The 17,132-nt window shown below is 51.1% G+C and overlaps 1 protein-coding gene across 2 annotated transcripts; it reads left to right on the top strand.

Moving 5' to 3' along the window:
- Positions 1–64: 64 nt before the first annotated feature.
- Positions 65–11,141, top strand: RNASEH1 (ribonuclease H1). Of its 2 annotated transcripts, XM_069575202.1 has the most exons (8): positions 65–337; positions 1,596–1,711; positions 5,353–5,511; positions 7,137–7,236; positions 8,056–8,110; positions 8,455–8,539; positions 8,995–9,119; positions 10,310–11,141. In XM_069575202.1, exons 1-8 carry the CDS (start codon positions 207–209, stop codon positions 10,394–10,396), a joined length of 858 nt encoding a protein of 285 aa, XP_069431303.1. In that variant the 5' UTR covers positions 65–206; the 3' UTR covers positions 10,397–11,141. The 2 variants fall into 2 exon arrangements, with proteins under 2 accessions (XP_069431303.1, XP_069431304.1); XM_069575203.1 differs by lacking the exon at positions 5,353–5,511.
- Positions 11,142–17,132: the final 5,991 nt, after the last annotated feature.

Genomic DNA, 17,132 nt, shown 5'->3' with positions numbered 1-17,132 from the left:
TTGGGCCCCGACTCCGAGACTTCCGCCCAGGCCCCGCGTCCTCACGGACATCCGGGAAACTGACGATTCAGAAGAGCTCTTGTCTTGGGCCCCACCCTCGGCGCTGCGCTTGCGTCATCTCCCTGCGCCGCCGCCGGAAGTTCGGGCTCTGTGATGGCGGCCCTCGCCCGGGAGCTGATGTGCTCGGCCGTGGCCGGGAGTGAGCGATGACCCGGCTTCTGGGCGTGGTGCACAGAGTGGCTTTGGCCACTGTGGGCTGCAGTATCCCGAGCTGCCGCAGTCTTGCCATGTTCTATGCCGTGAGGAGGGGCCGCAAGGCCGGGGTCTTCCGGACCTGGTGAGCAAGCCGCGCCGACCCAGGGCGGTGTGGGCGGCTTCGCGGCGAGGGGGCGGCGGTCACCCCCCGGAGCCCGCGGACCTCGCTTGGGGTAGGCGCGCGGGGGTCCTGACGTGGTAGGCCTCGGCTCCGCTTCGTGTTTGCTGGGACTTTCAGAAACGCCACTTACAGTCAGGGTTGGCCAGAGGCTTGCTTCTATTTAATCCTTCCTGGTGGCTGAGACGGTAAAACGTCTGCCTACAATGGGGGAGACCCGGGTTCAGTCCCTAGGTCGGGAAGATCTCCTGGAGAAGGAAATGGCAACCCACTCCAGTATTCTTGCCTGGAAAATTCTGTGGAGTGAGGAGCCTGGTAGGCTACAGTCCATGGGGTCACAAAGAGTCGGACACGACTGAGTGACATCACTTCACTTTTTCCCTTCTGTTGCACGGAAAGATTTTCCAAACGGGGACACATAATGGAGCTCAACGCCTAATCGCATCTTCTGCTTTTAAAAAGAGAAATTCTTGTCAACTAGTGTTTATGTCCCCGTAACAATCCTGTGAGTTAGGTGGGATTCTCATGTTGGGGTGTAGTTACCGTGTTCTAGAAATTGACGGGCCGAGTAAGTGACAGATGTGGGTCTTGAAGCCAGGCGTTGGGGCTCTAGGACCAGCGCTCTTCCCCCTGCGTCAGTCATCGAGGTCTGTTATTTGTGTATGTGTCGTGAGCGCACAGTGTTGCCCCCTGCGGCCATGCTGTGAGGAAGAGGCGCCCAGAAGCTGATCTTTATGTTGTGAAAGTGAAGTCACTCAGTCATGTCCGACTCTTTGCGACCCCATGGACTGTAACCTACCAGGCTCCTTCGTCCATGGGATTCTCCAGGCAAGAATACTGGAGTGGGTTGCCATTTCCTTCTCCAGGGGATCTTCCCGACCCACGGATTGAACCTGGGTCTCCCACCTTGCAGGCAAACGCTTTAACCTCTGAGCCACCAGGGAAGCCCCCTTAATGTTGTAATGAAGTGATTAAGTCTCGAAAGTTCATATGCTTCGAAGAAGCCTTATGGTGCATGTGTGCTGTCTGCCTGGCACTAACGTGACCCAGAGCGAAGGGTGGGGCACGCAGGATGAGACTGCAGACACTGAGGCTTGATCCTTCGCCTCAAGGAGCCGGCAGCCTCAACCTTTTTCAAACTGTTCCCAGCCTGAGAAAGTGGTCCATTGGAAAGTAGGGTGAGTCACAGCACCGAAGGAGGTGACGCTGCCTTGCGTTTCAGGGATGAATGCAGAGCACAGGTGGACCGGTTTCCTGCAGCCAGATTTAAGAAGTTCGCCACAGAGGAGGAAGCCTGGGCCTTTGTCAGCAGGGCTGCAAGCCCCGGTCATTCAGAAGGTACTCACAGCTCACATCATTGTGACCTTTTAGCCTAGTCAAAGCCTGTCATAGCCCAGGAGTGTCTTGATTTATATGTCGTGGTGATGGGTCAGTTGCTAAGCCGTGTCGCTCTTTGTGACTCCGTGGACCGCAGCACACCGGGTCCTCTGTTCTCGGCTGTGGTCTATGTAGCTGCTCCTCTAAACACAGAGGACCGCAGCACACCGGGTCCTCTGTTCTCGGCTGTGGTCTGTGTAGCTGCTCCTCTAAACACAGAGGACCGCAGCACACCGGGTCCTCTGTTCTCGGCTGTGGTCTGTGTAGCTGCTCCTCTAAACACAGAGGACCGCAGCACACCGGGTCCTCTGTTCTCGGCTGTGGTCTGTGTAGCTGCTCCTCTAAACACAGAGGACCGCAGCACGCCGGGTCCTCTGTTCTCGGCTGTGGTCTATGTAGCTGCTCCTCTAAACACAGAGAGGACCGCAGCACGCCGGGTCCTCTGTTCTCGGCTGTGGTCTGTGTAGCTGCTCCTCTAAACACAGAGGACCGCAGCACACCGGGTCCTCTGTTCTCGGCTGTGGTCTGTGTAGCTGCTCCTCTAAACACAGAGGACCGCAGCACACCGGGTCCTCTGTTCTCGGCTGTGGTCTGTGTAGCTGCTCCTCTAAACACAGAGGACCGCAGCACACCGGGTCCTCTGTTCTCGGCTGTGGTCTGTGTAGCTGCTCCTCTAAACACAGAGAGGACCGCAGCACACCGGGTCCTCTGTTCTCGGCTGTGGTCTATGTAGCTGCTCCTCTAAACACAGAGAGGACCGCAGCACACCGGGTCCTCTGTTCTCGGCTGTGGTCTGTGTAGCTGCTCCTCTAAACACAGAGGACCGCAGCACACCGGGTCCTCTGTTCTCGGCTGTGGTCTATGTAGCTGCTCCTCTAAACACAGAGAGGACCGCAGCACACCGGGTCCTCTGTTCTCGGCTGTGGTCTGTGTAGCTGCTCCTCTAAACACAGAGGACCGCAGCACACCGGGTCCTCTGTTCTCGGCTGTGGTCTATGTAGCTGCTCCTCTAAACACAGAGAGGACCGCAGCACACCGGGTCCTCTGTTCTCGGCTGTGGTCTGTGCAGCTGCTCCTCTAAACACAGAGAGGGGATATCACGGTTGTTTCCGTTTCACAGATTGGGAAACGGGCTGAAAGCATTTTAACTTAGGGACTCCAGAGGCAAGCCAGGACTCAGACCTCCTGTTCAGGGAGCTCACTGTGCTTAATTCCACCTTTAAAAACACTCATTCTTGTTCGTGGATTATATGGGCTCTAGTTGTAAAACGATGATTGTAGTTCTTTTCCCAGCATGCACCTCTGTGGCGTTTTCTTTTTACCTTGGAGGAAGTCATGCAGGGGGAACTTCCTGCAGTTCACGTGTGAGAAAGTAGAGTTAATTGGCGTTTAAGGACTAACATAAGGGACACCGAGAGCGACTGCGTTAGAGCACAGAGATTTAAACTATGTTTTTTATTTTCATGAACTTTATTCGGGCATTTCTTTACTGCAGTGGATGAAGGCTGAGAGGGGAATATTTCAAATCAGCTTCTTTTGAGCAGTCTCTGGAGCTCACCAAGGTGCTCAAACTTTGAACAAGTACTCCTCTGGGCTGTTGTGACCGTTCTGGGCCGAGCGGAGTTCAGGGAGAGGCAGGTCCTGCTGGGAATCTGCCCTGAAAGGCGAGTTTCCGAGGTAGAGGAGACCCACCCTCCTGTGTGGCTGCCTCCTCCTCTATCTGCCAGCAGCCTTTCAACGGGAGTACGATGTGACAGTTCCACTTTCTCCCCAGATGAGAACTCAGCTTGGGATAGGAAGCTAGTTTCGAAGTATCAGTCTTGTTTTGGTTGGGTCCTTTTTCTTTTTTCTAAGGTTTATTTTTGGGCGTGCTGGCTCTCCGTTGATGCGTGGGCATGCTCTCGTTTCAGTGAGTGGGGATAACTCTCGGTGGTGGAGCATGGGCTCTAGGCGCGCAGGCTTTGGTAGCTGTGGGCTCAGGGGCTTAGTTGCCCCTTGGGCATGTCGGATCTCCCCAGACCAGGGAGCGAACCTGTAACCCTTGTATCAGCGAGCAGATTCAAAATCACTGGACCACCAGGGAAGTCCCCTGGAGGAGGCTTTCAAGGTAACTGTGAGGTAGTCCACGTGCATCAGAGTGGAAATACCAGTGTTGCTCTGGACAGAGTGGAAACTTCCCTCCAGCTTTGCCAGGCTGGCCTTGCCGGCCTCTGAGAGGTGTGGGGTGAGAGGCCGCGCCGGGCAGGGGGCTGCCGCCGATGCCTGTCTGGTCGATGCTCAGCGAATGCACTGGTTTAGGGTTTAAGGGAGGGAGTGCCCTCTAGTGTTGGGTTAAGGTGGTGGTTTTCGAGATCTCTGTGTTCCTGTTTCTGCTCCGTGAAAGGGAAGCGCAGGGAAAGCGGCTTCAGGTCACCGAGTGCTTCCTTGTACAGCAGCTGTGATGGGTGAGGTCATTTGACGGAGTTCACAGCTGATGAAAGGTAGAGCTCAGATCGAAACCATTTGTTTGAATCGTGGTCTAATTCTTCTGCGTCGGCTGCCGTAATTACGTGGAAGAGTTAAGCGAGCTATAGCCTGAGTGGTGTGAGTATCCCCTGAGGGTCACCCCAGGTCCACTCTGGACGAGCGCTCGGCCAGTGCCATCCCCCACGCGGTGCCGTCCCTGCAGGGCCCCAGCCGCAATACCTTTTGGCTTCCACTTCCCTTTCTTTTTTTTTTTTTTTTTTTAGTTTTTTATTTTTTAAATTTTAAAATCTTTAATTCTTACATGCATTCCCAAACATGAACCCCCGTCCCACCTCCCTCCCCATAACATCTTTCTGGGTCATCCCCATGCACCAGCCCCAAGCATGCTGCATCCTGCGTCAGACATAGACTGGCGATTCAATTCACATGATAGTATACATGTTAGAATGTCATTCTCCCAAATCATCCCACCCTCTCCCTCTCCCTCTGAGTCTAAAAGTCCGTTATACACATCTGTGTCTCTTTCCCTGTCTTGCATACAGGGTCGTCATTGCCATCTTCCTAAATTCCATATATATGTGTTAGTATACTGTATTGGTGTTTTTCTTTCTGGCTTACTTCACTCTGCTCCAGTTTCATCCATCTCATCAGAACTGATTCAAATGAATTCTTTTTAACGGCTGAGTAATACTCCATTGTGTATATGTGCCACAGCTTTCTTATCCATTCATCTGCTGATGGACATCTAGGTTGTTTCCATGTCCTGGCTATTATAAATTCCCTTTCTTAATACATCCCATCGTCTGTTCTCAGCTTATGTACAAAAACTGGGTCCTTGTTTTCTCTTGGGAAGGAGCCTCTCAGATTTTCAAACTCTGAGCCCTGGAGGGTTCAGCACCCATGGTATCTCTCCCATTTCCATGGCAGCCAGTGGTCTTCCTTAGCAGAAGCTTTGCTGCGGTCTTCACCCTGCCCTTGTGGGGCTTCTTAAGGAAAATTTAGAGTCACTTTCCAGGACAGCAGTCTTTCCCTCCTTACAGAGCCCCGAAGGTGTTTAAGCCTGACTTGGTGAATTTCTGGATTCTCAGTCATTTCCTGCTGTGTTGTTTCTAGCTTTTGAGGAGACTGTCTTTCAGGGCAAAAACCTAAACACATAGAAGAACCACAGGTGAAAGCAAGCAAGCGACTCCGTGAGCCCTTGGATGAGGGTGAAAATGCAGAGGTGTGTGCAAAGCACGTGAGACAGAGCACAGAGCCACCACCTCCAGTTAGCAAAGACACCTTTTCTTACATGGGTATGTCTGTCTTGAATTTTAAAATTTTAGTACTGTAATTATTTATGTGTAAAAACTTTTTTCTCTTAATAAGGGAAATTTGAGCTGATGTGTAACCTTCTTACCTGAAAAAGTTATTTAAAAATCTCTAAGGTCACTATTTTATAATCTATCAAATGGTGCAGAATTATTAGAATTTCGGACATTCACTTGAAAACTATTATATAAGCTATGCATGAAAAACTGTGGTCTTTGTAAACACCGTTGTTCTCTGTGGACACAGTATTTCTGGTCCCTAAAAAAATGGAAAGACTTCAGCTCTTCAGGTAGGAAAGGCCCTGGACAGAGCGCCTTTGCATGTTGACTGGCAGCAGCATCTTAACCATTTACATGCCGTCTTTGCAAAACAGACATGATCCTGTCTTCTCCTGTGAAGCAAGATAGTTGTGAATTTCTCCTTTGCCTTTAGCTCTAGGAATCAGTTCTTTGTATTTAGTGACTTATGGTACATGCGTCTCCTTTTTGTCTTTTACACGCATGAGTGAAAAATAGGAATAAGCAGCAGTTTTTATATAAACCAGTGTATTTGTGGGATCCAGGTTTTCCCAAAGAAGCCATTTTATAATTCAAGGGAATTCTGAATTCAAGGGAAACCAGTAAAAAACGTTTGGTCAGACTGCATGGAAACTGTGTTTGAAGTTACGTGAAAAGCAAAATCAAATGATTTAGATCAAGTGAAGCAGATACTTGTGGGGTGACTGGGAGGTGAGTGTGCCCAGCGCACCAGCAGTTGCCTGAAGGGCGAGGGTCCCCACCTCAGTGCCTGATGGGTCATCACAGCCGGCGCAGAGCCGAGGACCCGGGAGGCAGTCATGCCCAGCATCTCCTTCAGCAGACCGTGGTCTCAAAGGCTCCTAGCCCCACCCTCTCACGCCTCGCCTCCACCCTGCTTGCCTTCCCCTGCGTAGTCTGCACTGCTCTGGCACGCCTCTCAGGCACGGCCTCTGTCTGCCCCACACCCCTGCTCCCCGGCGCCTGGCAGCCCAGTGCTTCCTCCACCCGGCTGAGTGCTCTGCCGGCCATCAGCGGCCTGAGAGCCACTCCTTCTCTGCCTTGTTTCTTATACAGCATTGGTGTGTTGATCAAACTCTGCTTTGGTGGAAAGAAGCAAACAGGACCACAGTTCAGTAGTAGCAAAAGGCCCAAGACAGAAATTAGGCCCGCGTTTGTCAGAGGACTTCCCTTCAGGCAGGGACGTCTTCATCACCATCAAGGTGCTGTGGTCTGCATGGGCCGCTTCTCGGGGTAAACGTACCCCCGACCCCTACCTCTGTGGGGAGGGGCCAATGGCATTGCTGGTTGGCCTCTAAAGCAAGCATTGTAAACAGCAGCAGGTTCTAGGTTTACAGAGTGATCGCTTTCACTTGAACTTGCCCAGCAGGCAGGACTGAAATATGAGTGGATTGCAAGTGGGAAGAGTCAAGTGCCTCCATGGGGCATTAGTAGTGTTCTCCTGCACAGGAAACTTCCAAAGCACAAATGCCCTCTTGGAGTAGAGTGCCTTCTCAACTGTGTGAGTGTTTCAGGTGGATTCGAGTTTCTCATGGTGCTGGTCCCCGGGCGCTCACTGTGTTTCCCACTCACAGGGGACTCTGTGGTCGTCTACACTGACGGCTGCTGCTCCAGTAACGGGCGCAAGAGGGCTCGCGCAGGAATCGGCGTGTACTGGGGGCCAGGGCATCCCTTGTAAGTAAGCCAGAAACGGTGGCTTTTATTAAGCTTCACATTTAACGTTTAACCGAGTCACGCTTCAGAACTTGGGAACGGATGAGGCAGCGTCTGCTACCGTTTGATTGTTTGGAAGTGTTGGCAGGGGTGGCGGGAGGGTCCCTGGGCAGTGGTTTTTGCAAGGATGCTCCGTGGGCGGGTCCCCAGACTGGGACCCTGTGCCCCTGCCACTCCTGAAGATGAGTGAGCTTAGGGGGGACCCATGGTCTCCAAACGGCGCAGAGTCAGGGTGAGGGGGCGTGAGATGGTTCACACGCGCCTGCCCCAAGTGCGGAACTGGAGTAACTGACGGCCCAGAATTCACGTGAAGGAGGAACTGCAGCCCTGTGAAGTAGCCGCTCACCGGTGTCCAGGTTCCTGAGCGGCCCTGGGAGGGAGCAGCGTGCTGCTCTCGGGCCTCTCTGGCCTGCACGTCCGCCCGCCTCCACCTGATGCCTCACTGAGCCTTGAACCCTCCACGGTGTGGTGAGCTCGGGTGGTGTGAGCATCCAGAGGGTTAGTACCTGACCAGGACCGCACGCTAGTGTGTTTCACGTCCAGAAATTAATCTCGGGTTTTGCCTCCTGGTCCAGGGTTTTCCTACTAGACCACACCATGGCGCTTCTCAATAAAATGTTGGGTTTCTTGGTTTGATCTTTAAAGGCTGTGTTCTTGAATGATGCTTTCATTCATTTCAGATAAAAAATGTATGAAAGCATATTAGCCATTAAGTGACTTGGGAATCACTTTGAGAATTAGTGTTATAATTTTATTTTCCTTTGTACTGTTTTGTACCAGAAATGTAGGAATTAGACTTCCTGGGCGACAAACAAACCAAAGGGCTGAGATTCATGTAAGTTACTGGATGTATTTTTCTACTAAATATGTCAATTCACCATTCTTTACTGTTGACTGGAACATATCAATGGACTTTCTACTCTCCTTGTATGTAGAATACTCAGAGTCCAGAAGTTTGCGGCTGTAACAGTCCTGATGAATAGGAGTTTTCTAGAAAAATGATAAAATTTGTTTTGAGTAGATGTCTGAACAGGATTGTATGTGTAGCCTTATTTCACATAGACAGTATTATTCTTACAGTTAGCACAGGAAAAGGAATTTAAATTTTTCAGTAATTTTCAACAACAGTGGCAAAAGTTGAATGGTCTTTTCAGCATGAAACTGGTGTGTCTCTTCAAGGCAGCCTGCAAAGCCATCGAGCAAGCTAAGGCTCAGGACATCACTAAGCTGGTTCTCTACACGGACAGCATGTTTACCATCAATGGTAAGCGGCTCTGTTTGACTTCTCCTGGGTTTTGGGGATGATTATGCAGGGAAGTCCGCGTGTCCTTCCCCGGAGGAGGTGTGGTGTCAGGGCGGGACCCAAACGGTAGGGGTGGCGCTGGTGTGTGGGGGCTGAAGGAAGCCCGCGCTGGTCCGGGGTTGCCCCGGAGGCTCGGCCGTGATGGGCACCTGCGCTTCCTCTGGGAAGTTCTGCGTGTGGGCCCACGGCCTGCCGGGGGCTGGGGGTTGTGGAGGAGGGGGCGGACCGGGGGCCTGAGCCTTGGAGCCGCGGGTTGTAGGTCGAGTGGAGGGACAGAGGAGCCAGCGCCCGGCCCCGGGGGAAGGAGGGTCCAGACAGTAACTCGGGTGCCAGCGGAGCAGCGGTCAGAGGGCCGTCTAGGGAGGAGGGAAGACGGGCGCGTGCGGGAGGGACCTCTGAGCGTGCGTGTCGCCCAGGCATCACCTCCTGGGTGAAGGGCTGGAAGCAGAATGGCTGGAGGACCAGCACCGGGAAGGAGGTGACCAACAAGGAGGACTTCGCGGAGCTGGAGCGGCTGGCGCGGGGCATGGACATTCAGTGGGTGAGTGCCGGCCCGCGCGCGCTCACCACTCGGCCGCGAGGACCAGGGGCGGCAGTGGTTTGGGGGATGGCCTGCATCGCTGCCGCAGCGTGAGAGCGCCCCTGTGAGGCGGGCTGCTCCGCCACCCCTCACCCCCACCCCCCACCCCCACCCCCCCACCCCCACCCCCCCCCCACCCCCACCCACCCCCACCCCACCCCCCGCGAGAGCCGCCTGTGAGCGCCAGCTCCCTGTCTCTCTGGAAGTGGCCCAAACGCCAGGTAAACTGATGTGTACTGCGTCTCATTAAGAGTGGAGTTGTGTGATGAAGCTTTAGTAATGTGGGTTTTTTTGGTTATACTAGGTTGCTTTTATTAAAATTACCTTTTTTTTTTCCGCCTTTTGTTTTATATCGGAGTACAGCCAGGTAACGATGGTGTGATAGTTTCAGGTGGACAGCAGGCTCAGCCCTGTATATACACTGGGTGTATATATATCCATATCCCGTGCAGAATGTGTATCCATGCTCCCCCCAAGAAAATCATCTTTTTGAACAACAGAGAGAAAGTTAAAAGTCCAGTCATTTTCTTAACCCTAGCCTGCTCTCCCAGCCCAGGACCCTCTTGACTGATAACCTGTCTGTCATTTAAACTTGCCTTTCAGGGACTTCCCTGCTGGCCCAGGGTTAGGACTCCATGCTTTCACTGCTGAGGGCACAAGTTTGATCCCTGTTTAGGGATCTAAGTCCCGCAAGCCTTGCAGTTCAGCCAGAAAATAAAAAAAGTAAACTTGCCTTTCAGTAACCTAAGTGCAGACAGTTCAGTTACAGGAGTGCACCCGTTCTGTGTAGCAGCACTGAGAGGGAGTAAGGGGGGTGTGTGTGTGTAGGGGGTGTGCGCGTGTGCGCGACGTACATAGCCATCCATACCACTGCTCTACCTGAAAGCTCACCATTAAGTGGGGAAAAAACCAATAGAGCGCTGAAGCCCAGCCTTTGGAGAAACAGTGGTTTCTGCTGGCGTGTCTGGTGCTCGAGTGCGGTGGGCACACACCTTGGGCTGCACTGAGGGGGACTGTGGGGGCCGCCGTGCTCGCCCTCTCTGAGGGGTTGGCTCGTACTGCAGTGAGCGTGTAGTGATGTGATGCTTGTTTAAAAAACTGGTAAGAAAAAAAAAAACTGGTAAGAATGAAAGAAACTTTTTATTTAACAGATGCATGTTCCTGGCCATTCGGGATTTAGAGGCAACGAAGAGGCGGACAGACTAGCGAGAGAAGGCGCGAAGCAGCCCGCAGACTGAGCAGGCGCCGGGGCTCCTGGAAGCCCTGAGTCAGGGCCCGCGGCCCCTTTACTGACTGGGGTGAAGAACAAAGCTACAGGCTGGGCCCCACCGTCAGGGGGCAGACCCGGCCTTCAGACTGAACCCGGAAGGCAGGCTGCTGGTGTGTGGTGTGTGCAGTTAAGCTGGTTGGATGGTTCATAAAATGAACATTGTTCAGATTTGAGAATTTTGTGAGATGTTAGCATTATGCTTTATTGGGCTTGATACTGTTCTCATTAGCTGTATCGCAGTTTGGACAAAAACATCAGGGCCTTGATTTTACAAGGATGAGGTAAACACGGGTTTAAAAACACAGGCAAAAAATCTGGATGTTTTCTGAAAGCGTTCATTTGGCTTCCAGTTGGCAGGATGGAGTCAGGACTCTCAGGTGCACCGGTGCCTCCGCGGGGTTGGAGGAAGGTGCGGCCCCGCCCCCGCCCCCCCCCCCCCCCCCGCCCCATGCTCAGCCGGAGGGACGTGGCTGCACCTGGTGGGCACGAGGCGGGGCACCTGCCCCTGGCAGTCCCTGCTGCGTGCCTGCCAGATAGCAGCAGTCACCGGCGTCTGAAGACTGCAGGTGTAAATGAAAGCTGTAAAGGTGTCCTCGGTTATTTTTGTTAAAAGCGCCTTGAAAATTAAAAACTTTAACATTTTTTTCTATTACAAATTTGGTCATAAAAGCATGCAGAAAATGATTAAAAAAATAAATGAATAGCTTATTGAATTACTGTTGCTACTGCTACAAATACCGTTACCATTATGATGACTCCTGCAAGTGAACACCCTTGTGACCCCCCGCCCGGCGCCTCCACGCACAGCGCCTGCGCCCCCAGGACTAACCCCGCTGCTGCGGAAGCAACTGCCTGCTCTTCTCCATGGCAGTTTAGTCTGCTGGTTTCTTACCTTGACGTTTCTCTTCTCTTTAATTGACTTTTAATTGGAGGCTGATCGCTCTACCACACTGTGTTGGTTCTGCCTCACAACAGGAATCCGCTGTCAGTATGTGTATGTCCCCTCCCTCTTGAACCTCCCCCACCCCCTAACCTGACATTTCTTAAGTCTCTAATTCCCAGGTTCTCCCCTCAACCCATCGGTGTCCCTACAGGTTATCTGTGGAAGAGCCTGAGCAATCTGCCCTGCCGGTTCCCACTTTGAGATCTGTTGCTTGCCATCTTGGGCCATCTAGCGTGTTCTCGCGTCTCCGTTGCCTGCAGGTTGGCAGCGGGATCCTCCCATGTGCGCGTGTGTCCCGGGCGCTCATCAAAAGGCAGGTGACCTCGTCCTTCCCGCGTGGGCAGCTGCTGGCGCTCAGGGCCGGGTCCGTTAAGTCACTCAGGTGGCAGAAAGCTGATACCCTCCCATCCTGCTTGTTTATTAGCTGGAATGGTTTCAGAAGCTCCTTCCCCTCATCAATTTTGGCTCCAGAGGGTAGAGGTCACATACGAAAGGCAGGATAAGTGCTGAGATTGGCTCCCTGTCATCCTGAGAAGGTGACCGATTAGGGGGATTTCTTTATGTGTTTTATAACATGTAAAGATATGAATAGCTCATGAACTCGTGTACTTGAGCCTTTCTGGTAGACTTCAGCCCGTCGCACCCAGCCTGCAGCTGCTCTGGCCTATGGGAGGAGCCTTTCAGTTGGCTCTTCATGTTCACAAGAGTACATTTCCTGCTGTCCGTCTCCAGCTGCAGTGAGTTTCCTGTTTGGGGGAGATTTTACGTTTCTGTGTCTGTAATAAGGGCGTCAGTTGTGCCTGCGTCCCCTTGGGTTGAGATGTGTCCTGTCATATCCCAGCACCGGGCAGGCCCTGCCAGCATCTCCCGGATTAGGGTTGTGGGGGGTGAGGGCCCTGCGGGAAGTCTGTCCAGGCACCACTGCAGTTCAGCAGCTTCAAGATGCCCATTTAGGTTTCAGCGTCGCGGAAATCAGGGTCTTAAGGTCAGGGATGTGTTGCTCTTTAGCAGTATTTTCACTCCTCAAGCCCTGAGAATAAGCTGCGTTATTTTGGCGGGGTGGGGGGCGGGGGTCTTAATTTGTTGGAGTAGGCGACTCGATCCACAGGCAGGGTCTTAGGTCTGGGGCGTTGAGATCCTGCCATGGCCCAGCCTGGCCTGAGTTTGGAGGGGCTTCAAGTAGAAAACAGACCCACCTTCTGCATGTCTCCTGGAGGGCAGGGGGTGCTGAGAGCCCAGGCTTAGGCCATTGGTTGGCCTAACAGACAGGACTGGGGCTGGCAGACAGGACATGCAGGAAAACTACCCCCACTTGGGACAAGATGACACGGTGCAGGGGGGAACACAGCAGCTCAGTCGGGGCGCAGAGCACTCCCTGGACAAACCTGTCCAGTCGCCAGGGCCCAGCTGGAGGACGCCATGCTGCACGAGAGCATGGGGGCTGCAAGGGGCTGAGTCCCGCCCCCAGCATAGGCTGTGGCTGGCTTTGGATGTTGAGCCTTTCCTGAGGCGGTTGCATTAAAATGAGGCTGGGTGGCCCTAGTCCACTCAGGACCCCAGGGACACCTGCAGGGGGAGGGCCACGTGAGGACACGCGGGAAGGAGGCTGTCTGCAGGGCAAGGAGAGAGGCCTCCGGGAATAAACACCCAGGAGTAGAATTGCTGACATGGTTATCTTCAAGCTCAGCTCCAGGACCAAAAGGACAAAATTCTGCCTCAGCCCCAAGGCTGCAGTGTGTTGCTCTGGACGCCCTAGCAGAGGGGACAGTTCCGTACATGGAAGTTCGGAAGGTTTCCAACTAGAAATGGTGACCTCAGGCTGCAGGGTCACAGTGCCTACGAAGACTTTCAAGGTTGTTGGCTGAGCTAGTCTTTGTAATGTTTCTTGGGTAAGTTGTCATATATGTTTAATACAAATACATGCAAATAGAATATAAACAGTAAGGAAGGTCCTCCCTGTCGGTGCAGTGGATAAGAGTCCACCTGTCAGTGCAGGGGACATGGGTTTGATCCCTGGTCTTGGAAAACCCCACATGCCTTGGAGCAGCTAAGGGCGTGCATCACAGCTACTCAGCCAGCACCCTAGAGCCTGGGAACCGGAGCTCCCACTCCCTGCATGCAGCAACAAAGACCTGGTGTAGTCATAAGTTAATTAGCTTAAAACAGATTAAGGAAGAATCACCTCGCACCTGTCAGAATGGCAGCCATCAGACAACTCTTAGGATGTGGGAGCAAGGGGCCCCTCATACACTGTCGGCGGGAATGTCAGCTGGTGCAGCCACCATACGCACCAGTATGGAAGACACTGGCAGTTTCTCAGCTAAAAATAGAACTGCCCTGTTACCCAGCAATTCCACTCCTGGGTGTTTATCACGCCCCCGCCCCCGCCCTGCCCCGCCAAAAAAAAAAAAAAATTGGAAAATACAACGTGCACTGCCAGCTTCGTCAGTTCAGTTCAGTCACTCTGTCGTGTCTGATGCTGCGACCGTGGACTGCAGCAGGCCAGGCCTCCCTGTCCATCACCAACTCCCAGAGCTTGCTCAAACATCCACTGAGTCAGTGATGACATCCAACCATCTCCTCCTCTGTCGCCCCCTTCTCCTGCCTTCAATCTTTCCCAGCATCAGGGTCCTTTCCAGTGAGTCAGTTCTTCACATCAGGTGGTCAAAGTATTGGAGTTTCAGCATCAGTCCTTCCAATGAATATTCAGGACTGATTTCTTTTAGGATGGACTGGTTTGATCTTGCAGTCCAAAGGACTCTCAAGAGTCTTCACCAATACCACAGTTCAAAAGTATCAATTCTTCGGTGCTCAGCTTTATGGTCCAACTCACACATTCTTACCTGACTAAATAGCTTTGACTAGACAGACCTTTGTTGGCAAAGTAATGTCTCTGCTATTTAATATGCTGTCTAGATTACTCATAGCTTTTCTTCCAAGGAGCAAGTGTCTTAATTCCATGGCTGCAGTCACCATCTGCAGTGATTTTGGAGCCCCCCAAAATAAAGTCTGTCACTGTTTCTATTGTTTCCTCATCTATTTGCCATGAAGAGATGGGACTGGATGCTATGATCTTAGTTTTCTGAGTGTTGAGTGTTAAGACAACTTTTTCACTCTCCTCTTTCATCCAGTCTCTATAGTTCCTTTTTGCTTTCTGCCGTAAGGGTGGTGTCATCTGCATATCTGAGGTTATTGGTATTTCTCCCGGCAATCTTGATTGCAGCTTGTGCTTCATCCAGCCTGGCATTTTGCATGATGTACTCTACATATAAATTTAACAGGATGACAATATACAGCCTTGACATAACTCCTTTCCCCGTTTGGAAACAGTCCATTGTTCCATGTCCGGTTCTAACTGTTGCTTCCTGACCTGCATACAGATTTCTCAGAAGGCACAGGTAAGGTGCTCTGGTGTTCCCATCTCTAAAAGAATTTTCCACACACAGTCAATAGCTTTTGCACAATGAAGCCAAAGTAAATGTTCTGGAATTCTCTTTTTCAATGATCCGATGGATATTAGCAATTTGATCTCTGGTTCCTCTAACTTTTCTAAAACCAGCTTGAACATCTGGAAGTTCACAGTTCATGTATTGCTGAAGCCTGGCTTGGGGAATTTTGAGCATTACTTTGCCAGCATGTGAGATGAGAGCAATTGTGTGATAGTTTGAACATTCTTTGGCATTGCCTTTCTTTGGGATTGGAATGAAAACTGACCTTTTCCAGTCCTGTGGCCACTGCTGAGTTTTCCAAATTAGCTGGCATGTTGAGTGCAGCACTTTCACAGCATCATCTTTTAGGGTCTGAAATAGCTCAACTGGAATTCCATCACCTCTACTAGCTTTGTTTGCAGTGATGCTTCCTAAGGCTCACTTGACTTCACATTCCAGGATGTCTGGCTCTAGGTAAGTGATCACACCATTGTGGTTATCTGGGTCGTGAAGACTTTTTTTGTATAGTTCTTCTGTGTATTCTTGCCACCTCTGCTTAATATCTTCTGCTTCTGTTAGGTCCATACCATTTCTGTCCTTTATTGAGCCCATCTTTGCATGAAATGATCCCTTGGTGTCTCTAATTTTCTTGACGAGATCTCTAGTCTTTCCCATTCTGTTGTTTTCCTCTATTTCTTTGCATTGATTGCTGAGGAAGGCTTTTTTCTCTCTCCTTGCTATTCTATGGAACTCTGCATTCCAATCGGTATATCTTTCCTTCTCTCCTTTGCCTTTCACTTCTCTCAGACAGCCATTCTAACTTTTCGCATTACTGCTTCTTGGGGATGGTTTTGATCACCACCTCCTGTACAGTGTCATGAACCTCCATCCATAGATCTTCAGGGACTCTTATCAGATCTAATAATCTTATCTTGAATCTATTTGTCACTTCCACTGTATAATTGTAAGGGATTTGATTTAGGTCACAGCTGAATGGTCTAGTGGTTTTCCCTACTTTCTTCAATTTAAGTCTGAATTTGTCAATAAGGAGCTCATGATCTGAGCTCCTGATCACAGTCAGCTCCCGGTCTTGTTTTTGTTGACTGTATAGAGCTTCTCCATCTTTGGCTGCAAAGAATATAATCAACCTGATTTGATATTGACCATCTGGTGATGTCCATGTGTAGAGTCTTCTCTTGTGTTCCTGGAAGAGGGTGTTTGCTATGACCAGTGCATTCTCTAGAAGGTCTTGTAAGTCTTCATAGAACTGTTCAATTTCAGCTGCTTCAGCATTACTGGTCGGGGCATAGACTTGGATTACTGTGATATTGAATGGTTTGCCTTGGAAATTAACAGATCACTCTGTCATTTTTGAGACTTGGGTACTGCATTTCGGACTCTTGTCAACTGAGGCCTACTCCATTTCTTCTAAGGCAGTTTTGCCCACAGTAGTAGATTACTGGTCATCTGAATTCACTGATTCCTAAAATGTCGATATTCATTCAGACCTGCCTGTGTTCACAGCAGCAGCATTTACAATTGCTGAAATGTGAAACAACCTTAGTGTCCATCAGCAGAGGAATGGACATGGAGGACATGATGTGTGTGCATGCGTACAGTGGTGTGTATGTATGTGTGTGTGTGTGTATGCAGCATAGATACAGTGGCATGTGGTGTATGTGTGTGTGTGTGTATATATATGTGTACAGTGGTGTGTGGTGTGTGTGTGTGTATATGCGTACAGTGGGGTGTGTGTGTGTGTGCAGCATAGATACAGTGGCATGTGGTGTATGTGTGTGTGTATATATATGTGTACAGTGGTGTGTGGTGTGTGTGTGTGTATATATGCATACAGTGGTGTGTGTATGTGTGTGTGCAGCATAGATACAGTGGCATGTGGTGTATGTGTGTGTGTATATATATGTGTACAGTGGTGTGTGGTGTGTGTGTGTGTATATGCGTACAGTGGTGTGTGGTGTATGTGTGTGTGTGTGTATATATATGTGTACAGTGGTGTGTGGTGTGTGTGTATGCATGCGTACAGTGGTGTGTGGTGTATGTGTGTGTCTGTGTGTGTGTGTGCAGCATAGATACAGTGGCGTGTGGTGTGTGTGTGTGTGTATGCATGTGTGCATAGGAGAAGGCAATGGCACCCACTCCAGTGCTCTCGCCTGGAAAATCCCATGGGCGGAGGAGCCTGGTGGGCTGCAGTCCATGGGGTCGTGAAGAGTCGGACACGACTGAGCGACTTCACTTTCACTTTTCACTTTCATGCATTGGAGAAGGACATGGCAACCCACTCCAGTGTTCTTGCCTGGAGAATCCCAGGGACG

Source organism: Ovis canadensis, chromosome 2 (genome assembly GCF_042477335.2).
Source record: "Ovis canadensis isolate MfBH-ARS-UI-01 breed Bighorn chromosome 2, ARS-UI_OviCan_v2, whole genome shotgun sequence".
Lineage (NCBI taxonomy): Eukaryota > Metazoa > Chordata > Mammalia > Artiodactyla > Bovidae > Ovis > Ovis canadensis.
This window is presented reverse-complemented; position numbering and strand designations above follow the sequence as displayed.